Source organism: Prunus persica, chromosome G1, assembly GCF_000346465.2.
Source record: "Prunus persica cultivar Lovell chromosome G1, Prunus_persica_NCBIv2, whole genome shotgun sequence".
Lineage (NCBI taxonomy): Eukaryota > Viridiplantae > Streptophyta > Magnoliopsida > Rosales > Rosaceae > Prunus > Prunus persica.
In genome coordinates, this window is record NC_034009.1 from 453923 (window position 1) to 467692 (window position 13770).

At 37.4% G+C, this 13770-nt stretch overlaps 2 protein-coding genes across 4 annotated transcripts; one reads left to right on the plus strand and one right to left on the minus strand.

Annotated features, from left to right (window-relative positions):
- LOC18792139 lies at nt 4512-11033 on the plus strand. Of its 3 annotated transcripts, XR_002269675.1 has the most exons (12): nt 4512-4603; nt 4704-4765; nt 4854-4962; nt 5220-5293; nt 6185-6323; nt 7087-7200; nt 8263-8265; nt 8584-8745; nt 9605-9732; nt 9824-9965; nt 10048-10230; nt 10597-11033. XR_002269675.1 is itself a non-coding variant. In XM_020554714.1 (7 exons), exons 3-7 carry the CDS (start codon nt 4875-4877, stop codon nt 6860-6862), a joined length of 657 nt encoding a protein of 218 aa, XP_020410303.1. In that variant the 5' UTR covers nt 4512-4603; nt 4704-4765; nt 4854-4874; the 3' UTR covers nt 6863-6902. The 3 variants fall into 3 exon arrangements, 1 of the variants encoding a protein (XP_020410303.1); XR_002269670.1 differs by lacking the exon at nt 8263-8265 and having other exon boundaries at nt 8587-8745; XM_020554714.1 differs by lacking the exons at nt 7087-7200; nt 8263-8265; nt 8584-8745; ... (2 more) ...; nt 10048-10230; nt 10597-11033 and adding exons at nt 5484-5622; nt 6681-6902 and having other exon boundaries at nt 5185-5293.
- On the minus strand, nt 11632-13095 carry LOC109947962 (transcription termination factor MTERF6, chloroplastic/mitochondrial-like). The gene has a single exon (XM_020559847.1). It carries the CDS (start codon nt 12917-12919, stop codon nt 11720-11722), a length of 1200 nt encoding a protein of 399 aa, XP_020415436.1. The 5' UTR covers nt 12920-13095; the 3' UTR covers nt 11632-11719.

The following is a 13770-nucleotide window of genomic DNA, read 5'->3' on the forward strand; positions in this document are numbered from 1 at the left end:
GGGGTTTAAATAGAAATTTATTCCTACCCGATAAATTTTCGCCCGAATAGACTTTTCGCGGTGAAGATGTGATCAACTTCATCCCAGGCATTGATAGTTGAAGCCGTCCGTCCGGATTGATCCAGTGGGCTTTAAATTCAAACAACATCCCAAACACCAAATTCAAGGATGGCGTATGGTCGCCATTAGGGGGGGTCGGAGAGAGAGACAGAGAGAGACAGAGAGAGAGTCTATCTCACTCAACAATTTCTAATAATTGGTGTGGTGATATGATGTAGTCTGAACCTGAAACAAGGAAAGAGACGGCTAAGCATGGCATGGTGAAGACAGAGATATGTAATAATTGGTTGAAGGGGGTGCATATCTGTATAGAAACCATTGGAGCCATTCCACGCTATGCCGCCATTGGAACCATTGGAGCCATTAGAGCCATTACGCATTGCTCAGCTCCATGCCATGTTGCTGTATGGACAATTGAGAGGTAGCACTGTATGGCATTGAAACAAGGTAAATTACTTAAACTCTATTTAGTGTTACTTGAATAAGTTTTAAATTTCAAACTTCAACCTCTATTAATTTTAAACTCATTCAGTTATTTACGTGAATGAGTTTAAGTAAATAACTGGCTGGAGGGAGTGCATGTTTGTATGGAAACCATTGGAGCCATTCCATGTCATGTCGTTGTTGGAACCATTGGAGCCATTACACATTGATTAACTCCATGCCATGCTGCTGTATTTTAGTGCCCTATCACAGGGATCATAAGTACTAGTTTCACTGCTACCTTGAAATAATTGATTGCATATCTCTCTTAGAATCAATATTCGATCACCAAAGCTGACAACCTTTACCAATCGAGAAGCAGGAGCAGGTTCAGGAGAACCACCATTAGGATTATCATGAAACTCCAACTTTAAACACTTGGATACGTTCGTGGACATTTTGCATGCTGAACTGCCCAAGCAGCTTCCTCCTCGGCGAGTCATTGATCATAAGAAAGAATTGGTTCTGGGTCAAGACCCCCTGCTCAAGCCCTTTATGGAATGGCACCATCTGGGTTAGCAGAACTCATAAAACATTTGAATGAGTTTCTTGATGTTGGACCGATTCAACCTTCAAAAGCCTCAAACGGTGCTCCAGTGTTGTTCCAAAATAAAGCAGAGGGAACGTTGAGGATGTGTATGGACTATCGTGCCTTGAACAAGGAGACCGTGAAGAACAAGTATCATGTTCCAAACATGGCTGACTCATTTGAGAGGTTGTCGAAAGCTACATACTTCACAAAGTTGGACTTGCGCTTGGGTTATTGGCAAGTGCGCATTGTGGAGGGAGATGAACCAAAAACTGCTTGTGTAACCATATATGGCTCATATGAATCTCTTGTAATGTCGTTTGGGTTAACCAATTCCCCTGCTACTTTCTACAATTTAATGAATGATGTCCTTTATATTTGGACTCGTTTTTTATGGTTTACTTGAATGATATTATGGTGTACAGTGTACTCGTTGGAAAGCCACTTGAAACCTCTTAGAGTTGTTTTCGCACGGCTTAGGGAATATCAACTCTATGTCAAAAAAGAGAAATATGAATTATGCTGCCAATATATTATGTTCTTGGGTCATTTGGTGAGGAAAGGCAAGATACACATAGATGGGAAGAAGGTTCAAGCCATCCTTGACTGGCCTGCACCTACTAAAGTGCCCAACTTGAGATCTTTCCTTGGGTTAGCTAACTAGTACCACAAGTTTATTGAGGGCTACTCTAAGAAGGTGAATGCCTTGACAGATTGGTTAATGACAAACCATGGTGTTGGACAGGAAAATGTGTTGAAGCGTTCGAAGGGTTAAACCAAGTCATGGCTATGGAGCTGGTACTCAAGCTACCAAACTTAGACATATCTTTCAAAGTTCACACTGATGCCTTGGATAGAGCTATTGGTGAGGTGTTGGTCTAGGAAGTACACCTCGTTGCCCTTGAAAGGCGTAAGCTTAAGGATTGTGAGCAAAGGTACTCCACCCACGAGAAGGAGATGGTTGCAATTGTGCATTGCTTGGAAATTTAGAGGCACTATCTATTGGGCCCTCAATTCACGGTAGTGAGATAATGTGGCAAACACATACTTCAAGACCCAAAAGAAGCTGACCCCAAAGAAATCACGTTGGCAAGAGTTCTTGTCGAAATTTGATTTTGATTGGGTGCACATACCTGGTAAGCTAAATCAAGTGGCGAACATGTTGAGTCACAAAGAAGTTCAGGAATTTGTGGCTACACTTACCCTAGTGCACTTAGATTTCTTAGATCGGATTTGAGACCAATCTAATGATTCAGCCTACATCAAACTCCAACACCAAGTAAGGGAGGGACTTGTGAGAAGATATTGGTTGGAGGATGATCCACAATGGGTTGGACATCCTGGAGTTGACAGAATGATTGCATTAGTTTGAAGATCCTACTACTGGCCAAAGATAGAGGACGGCATTGAAGGCTATGTGAAAACTTGCTTGGTTTGCCAACAAGACAAGTTTGAAAGAAAGAAAGAGGCAAGATTACTACAACGACTGCCTATACCCGATAGACCCTGGCAATTGTTGTCCATGAATTTCATCACCAACTTACCAAGATAGAACGTATGCGGTCTATCCTTGTTATGATTGACAAGTTATCAAGGTATGCGGTTTTCATAGCCACACCACATGCTTACCCTGCGGATGTGACATAATGTTTGTTTTTTAAACTTGTGGTGAAGTACTTTGGATTACTAGAGGAATTTAATGATCAAGATACTAGGTCTATAGGTAGGTTCTGAACAAGTTTGTTTAACATGATGGGATCTCAGTTGAAGTTCTCCACATCGAATCATCCTCAAACCGATGGACAAAAGCAATTTGATAAGAATTATAAATAAAAAAATTTGTAATTAGACAAACTCCAAGCTAACTCTGCAACCGTTGGTCTTTCTTCTTCTTTTGAGTCTAATATAATTCTGCATCATATATTATATGATATTAGCTCTTTCATATTCATCAAGCCTCTCTAAGCAAGCTTTATTTCCCTTGGAAACTTCAGTAAACACCTAAGTCCCACCTTACAATCTATTTTCTTTCCTTATCAAAAAAGTACATCTTATCTTGCCATATGATAATCCTCAGTGTCCAATCCCGTAACTATGGACCAGGGAGGCCCTGGGCAAGAGCTGGCCATACGGTCGTCTAGGGTCCCAAAATTGGGAGGGTGCCCAACTTGTATAAATCCATATATATACATACATTTAAAAAAAATTATTATTATATAAATATTATGTTAGGCCCAAACCAATTATTGTAAAAAAAAAAAAAAAAAAAAAAAACTTACTCAATCATTCAATTCAAAATTAAAAAGAGAAAACTCAATAAAGGCCCACTCATTGAAAAAAAAATGAATAAACTTGCTCAATTACTCAATTCAAAATTAAAAAGAGAAAACTCAGTAAAGGCCCACTTATAGCATAAATCAATTAACCTAGTTGAATCAATTAGGAAATCACATACAACATAGCATACAATAGATATTTCGACAACCCACCAAGAAAGCAAGAAGTTGAAAATTGAATATTGAAATAAGAGGTTTCGATAGCATACAAGTTGTATCATACAACATAGCCAGCCAATCTTATATTTTTGAAAATTGAAATATGTGAGTTGTTGTAAGTGTGGGTGGTGGTATTACTTTCATTGTTGTTCATCACTATTTATATTTTGTATTGATTTTTTTCAAGGAAGAATATAAAGCATTAGTTGACCATTGAATTTTGATAAACTATATCACATGAAAAAAATTAATGGTTTAGCTATGTTGTCCATTGAAAAAGACATGGTAGAAAAGCTTGATTATTTGAAATTTAATTGATACTTTTGCATAAAAAATACAAGACGAGTTATATTTAAGTGAGATACATTTTATAAAGTTGTTGTGTAAATTACATGTTGTTTGTTTCTTTCTATTACAATTGTTAATTTGAGTTCATATAACATTTTTTTTAACTTACCAAAAAAAATCACATAATATACATATAAAATAAAAAACCCCATTTAGGACCACCGTTGCTATACTAATTTTTTTTATTTTAAAAAAAACCCCGAGTATAGCCAGGCGGCTATACTATTTTTAAAAAAAACCCCCGACTATAGCCGAGCGGCTATACTATTTATTACAAAAAAGAGCCCCGCGTGGAAACAAATATAGCCGCGCGGCTGTACTATATTAAAAAAATTATCCATGTATAGCCGCGCGGCTATACTATTTAAAAGGAGAAGTGACCCGGCTAGCGATTAAGTGTGCACGTGTCAAAACAGGTATAGCCGCCCGGCTATACGATTTTTTCCAAAAATTACTGTAGTAAAGCCTCGGGGCGATACCTTTTTTTAAAATAAAATATACCCGAGTATAGCCGCGCGGCGATACGATTTAATTTTAAAAAAGAGACCAACGTGTCAAAAATAGTATAGCCGTGGCTGTACTATGAGGAACGTATGAAACACCCCAATCCAATTGACTCAGAGTCAGAGACATCCCGACCAGTCCTTGATGCTAGAGTGGCCCTTCTGAAATCAACAAACCATTCTGGGTAAGCAACTGGAAGATCTCATATTTTCACAGTTTTCTGATATTTAGTTATTTTGGTAGTTTATTTTTCTTGGTCATTTGCTGTATTACAACAAATCCAGGAAACCCCGGTAGTGTTAATGCGGCATTACAACAAATCCAGGCTCGAAGTCAACAGACCACAGTAACTACTTATAATACACCAATTGTACTGTTTTCTTCCTTTCCTTCTTTCTAATTTTAGTAAAGCTTTGCTTCTTCCTTGTCTGTAGGACATAAAGAGTGAAGTTAACATGGGCACTGCTCAGAGATCTTTGCCTATGGATTCTTCAATTTATGGGCAGGGCATGATGCAGTCAAAACCAGGAATGGGGAATGCAGGTATGACTTCCTGGTTCTTAAAAGAATTTAAGAATCAAAATAGAGGCATAGAATTTTATGTTGTCTACCAGACAGGAGAAGGATTAAAAGCATCTTGATTTTGTTATGTTTGTTTATGCTCACTTTCCTACTTTCTTTGTTTCCTTCCACATCATTCCTAACACCAATCTACAATTTATGAGGTATAATTCAGATTAAATAATATTTCGACCTTTCTATTAGGTAAATGTCTTGTAATTGTGAGTTGTATTCTGAAGTTCATGTGTCACAGATGCATCACTCTTCCTCTCAACAACAACAAGATCCTTTGCAGCCTGAGCAAGTACAACAGGTTGTGCTTCCTTTTGTTGATACAGTGATGTCAAGTGCTTTATTTTCCCTTCACTGCTATAAGCTAAATTTTTTATTGAGGTCACATGTTTGAATATTAATTCTGTCTGAGCTTTTCTATGAACCAAATTGATACTATACTAAAACATATATATTAGATTAATTACTAATGGCCGTTTATTATGTAATAGAATAGCTGCAAGAGGAAAGGACCTTCTTCCTCTGGAGCTGCTAACAGTACTGGTACAGGAAATACAATTGGTCCTTCACCCAACTCTCAACCATCAACGCCTTCCACCCATACCCCTGGAGATGGAGTTTCTATGGCTGGTAATTTGCCAAATGCCAGTAGCAAATTAGAACAAAAGTCTTCACCGTAGACATTTTATTGGAACAAGCAATCACTAATTACTTTCATACCTTTTCCAATAATATCTTGATTTAAAATCATGTGTGAAGGATGGAAAAGGGAAATTTGATGCTCCTAATTATTTGATTATGTTTATTAGATGTCCATGTTTCAATGGATATGCAATTGATAAAGGTGTTGTGTGTACAAAGTTACTAGCAAGACACGCATTTTCTTATAATCTGAGGTTTTTGAATCTCATATATTTAAATATGCTATACTTTGTGTTTGACAGCAAAATTTTATCTCCAAAGTTCTCATTTCCCCACATATCCATTTTATTCTCCATGTATAAGTTATAAGTTATAACTATCTATACTTTTAACATTGTGTCCAATTGGAGTGCTTGAGATTAATGGCTCCAATCTGTGTCTGCTACCTGATTTATCTAATGGGACCACTCTAGCAAATTGTGCTTGCTTCGAGACAGATTTTCCCCACTAAATTTAAAAAGTCTTTGTTGAATCATTTTTTCAATTGCAGGATGACATTGAACAATTCGGAGATGTTGGCTCCTTAGAAGATAATGTGGAATCCTTTTTATCACATGATGATGGAGATGGAAGGGATCTTTTTGGCACATTGAAACGGAACCCTGCACATTCTGCAGAAGCTTCAAAGGGTATAGATTATTTCATGTTAGAAAATGTTTTTTTCTCCTAAATTTGTTAAATGTTCATTGATAGCATAGCCAAAGATGCATGATTCATGATATCCAAACAACTAATGGTATTAGCCTAAAAATATGGCCATCATGACTGCTCTTCTACCCGTCAATTGTCTCTAAGAGCTTCTCCTTCGTCACCTTGTTGCCAAGGTGCATTTTATCATCCAAAGCATAGAGCTTGAACTTGAAACTAGGATCATGCATGGCAACTTGGGTCCATGCAACCCAGGAACCTTATTACAGAAGGAACCTATGACCATGTGTGTTTTTTTATCCCAGCATTATCACCATCCACCTCCTCTTCTTTCCCAGAGAGAAGCCCTTTGGGATACCCTCCAAAACTGGTTGAATGTTCACTACCAACCAATGGGTCCACAATACAATTGGGTATTTTGGTTCCGGGGCATCAATATCCTGCACCGCAAGAGCCAGATTCTTGGTTACTTGGCAGATTGTACCATTTAGTGGTAAGGATTTTTTTCTTCCCTCCTTGACCTTCTAATGTGTACTTTCTGGGCAGTCTTCCTTCATGGTCTATTCCAGGTGATGTCAACCTGAATTCATTGCTAGCTGCCATATTTCTTGCTAATAAATTATTTTATATGCCAAAACCCATGAGACAATCTTGCTAAATTCAATGCAGCCAATATTACTGCTATTAAGTACAGTGCTAATTGATCCAACTGACTGCAACAGTGACTTTTTCTCTTTAACTCAGGTTTTTCCTTCAGTGAAGTTGGTTCAATACGTAAAAGTAGTAGCAAAGTTGTCTGTTGTCTGTTGTCATTTCTCTTCAGAAGGAAAACTGTTGGCCAGTGCTGGGCATGACAAGGTATAATTCCCTCTAGGGAATGAATTACAATTTCTAAAGATACTGGTGAACAATAATGCTAGAGAGACCACACTTTTGCACCATATTGAAATACCACATCATGTGGCAAATAATGTGTACGTGCCATGTCAATTAATGATTTTCTCTCTTTGGAAGTTGCTTGTACAAATCACTTGCCACATTATGTCGTATTGAAATGTGGTACAAAAATTTGGTCTGCCTAGTACTACTATATTTAATGTTGTAAAGTGTTTATTCATTTATGCTTCACATGAATGATGCTGTTACTAGTTACTACTGACTTGTATTATTTTGGTCCAGAAGATACTTCGGGAAATATGTTATGACTTAGTTCCGGGGAAAGCCATTCTGATTATTTTGATTATTTATCTAAAACAAAGCATCTCTACTGATTGTTACACCCCATATTTGTGATAACATTTGAAGTTGACACTGATTTAGTGGGGTGCATGTAAGAAAAAATAGATTGATACCAGAATTCGCTGTATCCCTGAAGATCCTTTTACCAAAATGGTTGAATGGCTTTGGCGTATATGCATTGTCACTGGCTCTGTATGATTGCGATTTTATAAAGTTCTCCCAGAATGGCCTTTTTCCAGTTTCACATAGTATTTCCAACTGGAGGCAAGGCATTCATTTTACATAGTAAGATGTGTGTGATAATGTCTTATGGGGAAAATGCAGATCGATGGTAAAACACTTTTGATTGTGGGTTTAACTACCTGTGCAATCAAGGCAGGATTATTTGGGAAAGAAAACCCACATATACGTGTGTGTGTGTGTGTGTGTATATATATATGTATATGTATAAAGATTTTCTCCTATGTATTACTGTATGGATGCCATGTATTTTCTACTACCCCTCCCTCTCCCTGTTTACAATGGCATCGGCACGGTAATAACGTCCGAACGTCCGCATAGGAGAAGAACTGATATATGAGTAGAGAATCTGTGGTGTTCCTGATTCTTCCGTGGTGCTATAGTTGCGCAAACTCAAATTGACCATGTTTGATTTTGCCTTATCCACAATCAAAGAATCAGAAGGTTTAAGAATTGGTCTCAAATGCCCATGATCCAACTCAGGTGGCATTGTGGTTGGATGGGGAAGGGGTAAAGCCCAGGTTCAAGTCTTGTTGTAAGCTAAATAATTGATTTACTAATTGGGTTTAGGTACTTCTTATCTGATAATTGTAACAGAACTGGTTTTAGATTGATTCTATTTTGAGATTGTCTGAAACTTTTACTTTGGAATTCAATAAATTAGTGACTTCAATTGATTAAGACAATCCTAAGTTATCCAAATTTCAATATTAATGAGAAAAGGAATGATGTGAATGATTTTCTTTTGTTTTTTCATGTCAGTAGGTTGTTGTCTGGAATATGGAAACACTGCAAACTGAAAGCACATCAGAGGAGCACTCCTTGATAATTACTGATGTTCGATTTAGACCAAATTCAGCAAATTCAACTCAGTTGGCAACTTCTTCATTTGACACAACTGTGCGACTTTGGGATGCTGCTGAAGTAAATTCTGTGCTTCCATTTCTGTTTCATTTTCAATGTTGCCAAATGCATTTTCCATAAACAATTTTTGGTTTCCCTTCCTCTGGTTTTGATTTATTCTCAATTAAATATCTTGACCCCGACTGAAATAATTATTCAAAATAGTTGGCAAGGTAACTTCTTCGTTTTTTTTATGCTTGTTCATGAATGCTTATTGTTTCTCAAAGGAATCATAGTTTTGTTACAATATAATGTTTGCGGTTGTCTAACTGGATAGTCTTATTGATGACATGCATTATGACAATCTTGCTAGTTTGTAAATTCAATTTGAGGAGACTCAAGATTTTTTAATACACTATGGAATTTAGGTAATGGTGTGATAAGGCGTAGGTTTAAAATTTGTCAGATTTATATATTGTTTTGGCCCATGTAAGTCTCAGGATAGTCAGCTAAGCATGATCGGTGTTATTTAAAGTGTAACATGAATGCTAAGAATGGATTTCACTTATTTGAACTTTCAAACATGATATGGTATATAAGATACTGTATATTTTACAACATTGTCATTATAATCTACCTTCAGAGAGAGATATTTGACCTCTCTTTTGACTTCTGTTTTCATTATTTTATAGCTTCTACTTCGGTATATTTTGTATGTTATCAATGGCATCAGGTCCATTTTATGTGCTGGAATATCCGAACATAGTATGCATTAGGTGCTTGTATTTGACACGTGTAATCAAGAATTTCCCGACTTTCTTTTTCTTTATCACCAGTGAAGATTTTGGTCCGCATTTATAAAGGGCACTTATATTTAGTTTATTCCTTTCTGCCCATTTTATTATTTTGGGTTTCTAAAGGGTTGAGTTCATTTTTGCAGGGCATACCTCGCATGTAATGTCACTTGATTTCCTTCCTAAGAAGAATAACCTTTTCTGCTCCTGTGATGCTAACAATGAGATTCGCTTTTGGAATATCAATCAGTGTTCTTGCACTCGCGTTTCTAAGGTTAGTATTGGGACTCTCCTTTAGTTATTTGAAGTTCATGATTAATTTTTGTTTATTTTCTGTTCTAAACACCAGTCATTTAATGATCCAGAGAGGTTCAACACAGGTGAGATTCCAGCCGAGAATTGGACAGTTTTTTGCTGCTGCATCTGGAAATGTTGTGTCTATATTTGATGCTGAGAGTGACAGGCAGACACATTCATTGCAATTGTTAATTTCAACGGAACTTAAAGGTTTCATTAATCAATCAAGTCTGAAAAGTATGTTATGTTTTGATATGTTACTGATCGGAAAGCACGATGTTCTGAATCTCAGGGTCACTCCACTGAGGTACACTCTCTTTGCTGGGATACAAATGGAGATTATTTGGCATCTGTCAGAGTGTGGTCATTATCCTCTGGAGAGTGCATTCATGAACTCAGTCCCAGTGGAAACATGTTCCATTCTTGTGTTTTCCATCCAAGCTACTCCACTCACTTGGTCATTGGAGGCTACCAGGTAAACTTTGCTTTGTTTTGGTGACGTGAAATGAAAAATTGGATTGCACACGAATTCTGTTACGTTTGAAATATTTAGAATATTATTTTCTCAAAACTGCCTGGTCAGCGGCCACTTAGAAATAAAAATCAACTCTTGTAGGTTGTTTGGCCACAATTATATTGCATCAAGACATCACATGGAAATAGAACAATTCCATAGTGATCTGTCGGCCAAATGCTACGTAAAATAGAGTGGACTTTCTTATCCTCTTCCAAATGCAACTTGAGAGAACATCCGTTCTGTAAACCATTGAGACTGAGTTTTCTTTTTGTGATGTATGTTCTAGGATGCTAATGCTGCTTTTTTCTTTATATTTGCTTGCAGTAGTTGGAGCTCTGGAACATGGCTGAGAATAATTGTATGACCATTCAGGCTCATGAGGGTGTAATATCAGCTTTAGCAGTCACCAGTCACAGGAATGGTCGCCTCTACTAGTCTCACGACAAATCTGTTAAAATCTGGAAATAAAGTTTGCTGATTTTTGCTTCAAATCCCCAGTTTCAAGTCTGCTGGCTCTTCATCTCATCAACTGCAGAGAAAGTCTGAATAAATTTTAAACATAGAAGCTCATCATGTATTTAATTTGATTTCATATTTTTTATTGTTTATTTTCCCTCCATTGATAATTTCTTTTTCTTTTTCTTTTTTCCTTTACATGTAATAAGGTGATGGTAAAAGTTTACCTTAGTTAGAAGCAACTTATACACGTTATCTCAAATATGGAATGTTTGATGGTTTAATGAAGCAATGACTTATGAGGCTATTTTAGGTGGAAATTATTGGCAGACAGGCTATCTTAGTTGAATTGAAGGTTTTGTCTTCTTACCAAGTCTTACCAAGAAAGAGGGCTCTATACCAGGTTTTCTATGGTACGGTAAACTGCGGATAACCTATTTTTGTACCGTTGATCGATTGGCATGTACAATACCTGTTGATCAGCAAGGCAAAAGGTGGTTATCCTGCACTTGTGGTTACCCACATTATAGAAAAACTTCTCTAACTACCGCTTATGTACATGCATAAAATTTGGCATGGCTGCCAAACGATGTGTGATTTGATTTGATTTGATTTTCTCTGAGTAAAAACAAACAAACGAATGACTTTGGCGCAAAACCTAACAAATGACTTAAATCCAGCAAAATATGAATAACATGTTGGATTTGGTTTTTTTTTAAAAGGTCTCAACCAGATTTAGTTTAAGCCCGTCCCAACAATTCTAACTCACATTTTGATGAGGTTTTCAATATGGTCTAGTTTATATTCCTGTGACCTGCACAATAGTTGATGAAAATGTAACTTTTATATTTATACCCTACACAGAAAAACCAATATGATAGAAATGCTGGACACCAATGCCAATGCCATGAATGATGAAAGATATTTTGTTCATCTTTATCAAATAAATGAAACCTTAAGCACACAAAACTTTTAGTACAGTGCAGAAAGATCACACATCCTTGACATCCAATTTTAGATGATACACATCCCACAAAATTGGTAATTGGTTTATATATCTGGTCACAAACCTCTCCAAGAACTTATGCGGTGGAGGCAACAACACAGAAGACAAACTGAAGTCTTCATCTATCAACCCCTTCAACAGCAAAACTTTAACAACTGAACACCTTGGAATAATTCTCTTCTCCAAACTGAAACACAAAATCACAGGATATGTGGCAATCACTCTTGAAGGCCATCCCATCTTGTTCACGAAAAAATTCATTCCCTGCATTATTTTCTCCTCAGACAGAATCATGCACTGTGGATTCTTCCTGAAAGCAGAGATCACATCATCATCAGACCAACCCCAACTCCGCTTGTAAATTTCACGGCTTCGATTCCATATGGACTTACTGCTCTCTCCACACAATGCTCTTAGTGCCAACACAAAAGTTGATTTCTTCATATCAAATCCCATTGCCTTAACCTCTTCCACAGCTGCAGCAAACCTTTCATGCTTGTGTATCAAGACCTCAGTGTTGTGAGCTAGCAACAGAGCAATGCATGATTGGGGCATACCCAATTCCCTCAAAAGCTCAATATTGGGGACCACATTCTTTCTGCGATTTTCCAGGAAAATCCATGAACTGCGCTTCAGAACAGAAACTACATTTTCCTCGGAAATCAGACTCCTGAGAAAATTATAAGCGGGTATAATCTGATTCTCCAAGCTTCTTAACAAAAGGTGGGGATTAAAACACAGAATTCTCGCAAGGTCTTCCCTTGAAACTACAACAGAGCTGAAAAACTCAAGCTTGGGCGAAAGGATTTTCTCAGGATCAGCTGCAAGAATAGTAGGGCGTGACCTGACAACCTTTGAGATCTGGGTTTCAGAGAGTCCATGTTTGCTCAAAAGGGCCAAAACAGAGTCTGCTCCTTGTGAGGATTGCAACTCTACCGATTTGGATGATAAAATTGCGCCTTCTGGGGACAACCCACATGAGTTTATGAGGTAAGCGACTGTGAAATTGTGTTGGTCTGCTGAGATTTTTGAGGTGATGGATCTGTGAAGTAGATGATTTTGAAGAGAAATGTGTGAGGGTTTTAGGTCTCCAACAAGAAATCTTTTAGCTGTGGAAGCAAATGTACAAGAAATTATTGAATAGCCCAATCTGAGGGTGTTCAAGCTGTAGAGAGGTACCACCATGTTTGACCCTGCTTAGATGTTGATGACGATCAATTTCTAATTATACTGGTCATTTTAAAACCCTAGGCAGCAGGGCGGTTTTGGGTCCGTGCCATACGCTTAACAATGAGATTCGCTTTTGGAATACCAATCAGTGTTCTTGCACTCCCGTTTCTGGGGTTAGTATTGGGACTCTCCTTTAGTTGTTTGAAGTTCATGGATAATTTTTGGTTATTTTCTGTTCTAAATATCAGTCATTTTTGCCTAGGTGGTGAAAACGAGCAGAGCCGCGCGGCTATACTAAAAAAACGTATAGCCGCCCGGCTATACTATTTAAAAACACGTATAGCCGCCTGGCTATACGATTTATTAAAAAAAAAAAACCCGCTAGGTCCTAGGCGCCCATGCGGCTATACAATTTTTTTAAAAAAATTACCCACGTATAGCCGGTCGGCTATACTGTTTTTAAATATTAAAAACCCCAGTATAGCCGTGCGGCTAGACTATTTAGTGAAAAGTCAAAAATAGTACAGCCGCACGGCGATACCATTTAAATATTATACTTAAAAGGTATAGCCGGACGGCTATACTATATTTTTTTTTTAAAACCCCGAACATAGCCGCTCGGCTAGAGTATTTATAATTAAAAAAAAACCCCACAAAAACAGTATAGCCGTCCGGCTATACGTTTTTTCCTTAAAAAATCCGAGTATAGCCGCCCGGCTATATATATATATATATATATATATATGAAAAAAAGACATGAAAAGGAAGAAATGGACGCGCATTAGCTCATAAAGGTGATACCACAATCGAAACTTTATGTTCCATTATTCCTTCTCTAAACTGTTCCAGCCCTTAATTTAATGAAT

What these genes read in the sequence shown, in the direction of transcription:
- LOC18792139 (XM_020554714.1), top strand. Translation starts at nt 4,875, where the DNA reads ATGGGCACTGCTCAGAGATCTTTGCCTATGGATTCTTCAATTTATGGG. An exon ending in ACCAGGAATGGGGAATGCAG is followed by an intron (nt 4,963 to 5,184) that starts GTATGACTTCCT and finishes CCTTTCTATTAG; the next exon opens with GTAAATGTCTTGTAATTGTG. An exon ending in AGCCTGAGCAAGTACAACAG is followed by an intron (nt 5,294 to 5,483) that starts GTTGTGCTTCCT and finishes ATTATGTAATAG; the next exon opens with AATAGCTGCAAGAGGAAAGG.
- LOC109947962 (XM_020559847.1), bottom strand. Translation starts at nt 12,919, where the DNA reads ATGGTGGTACCTCTCTACAGCTTGAACACCCTCAGATTGGGCTATTCA.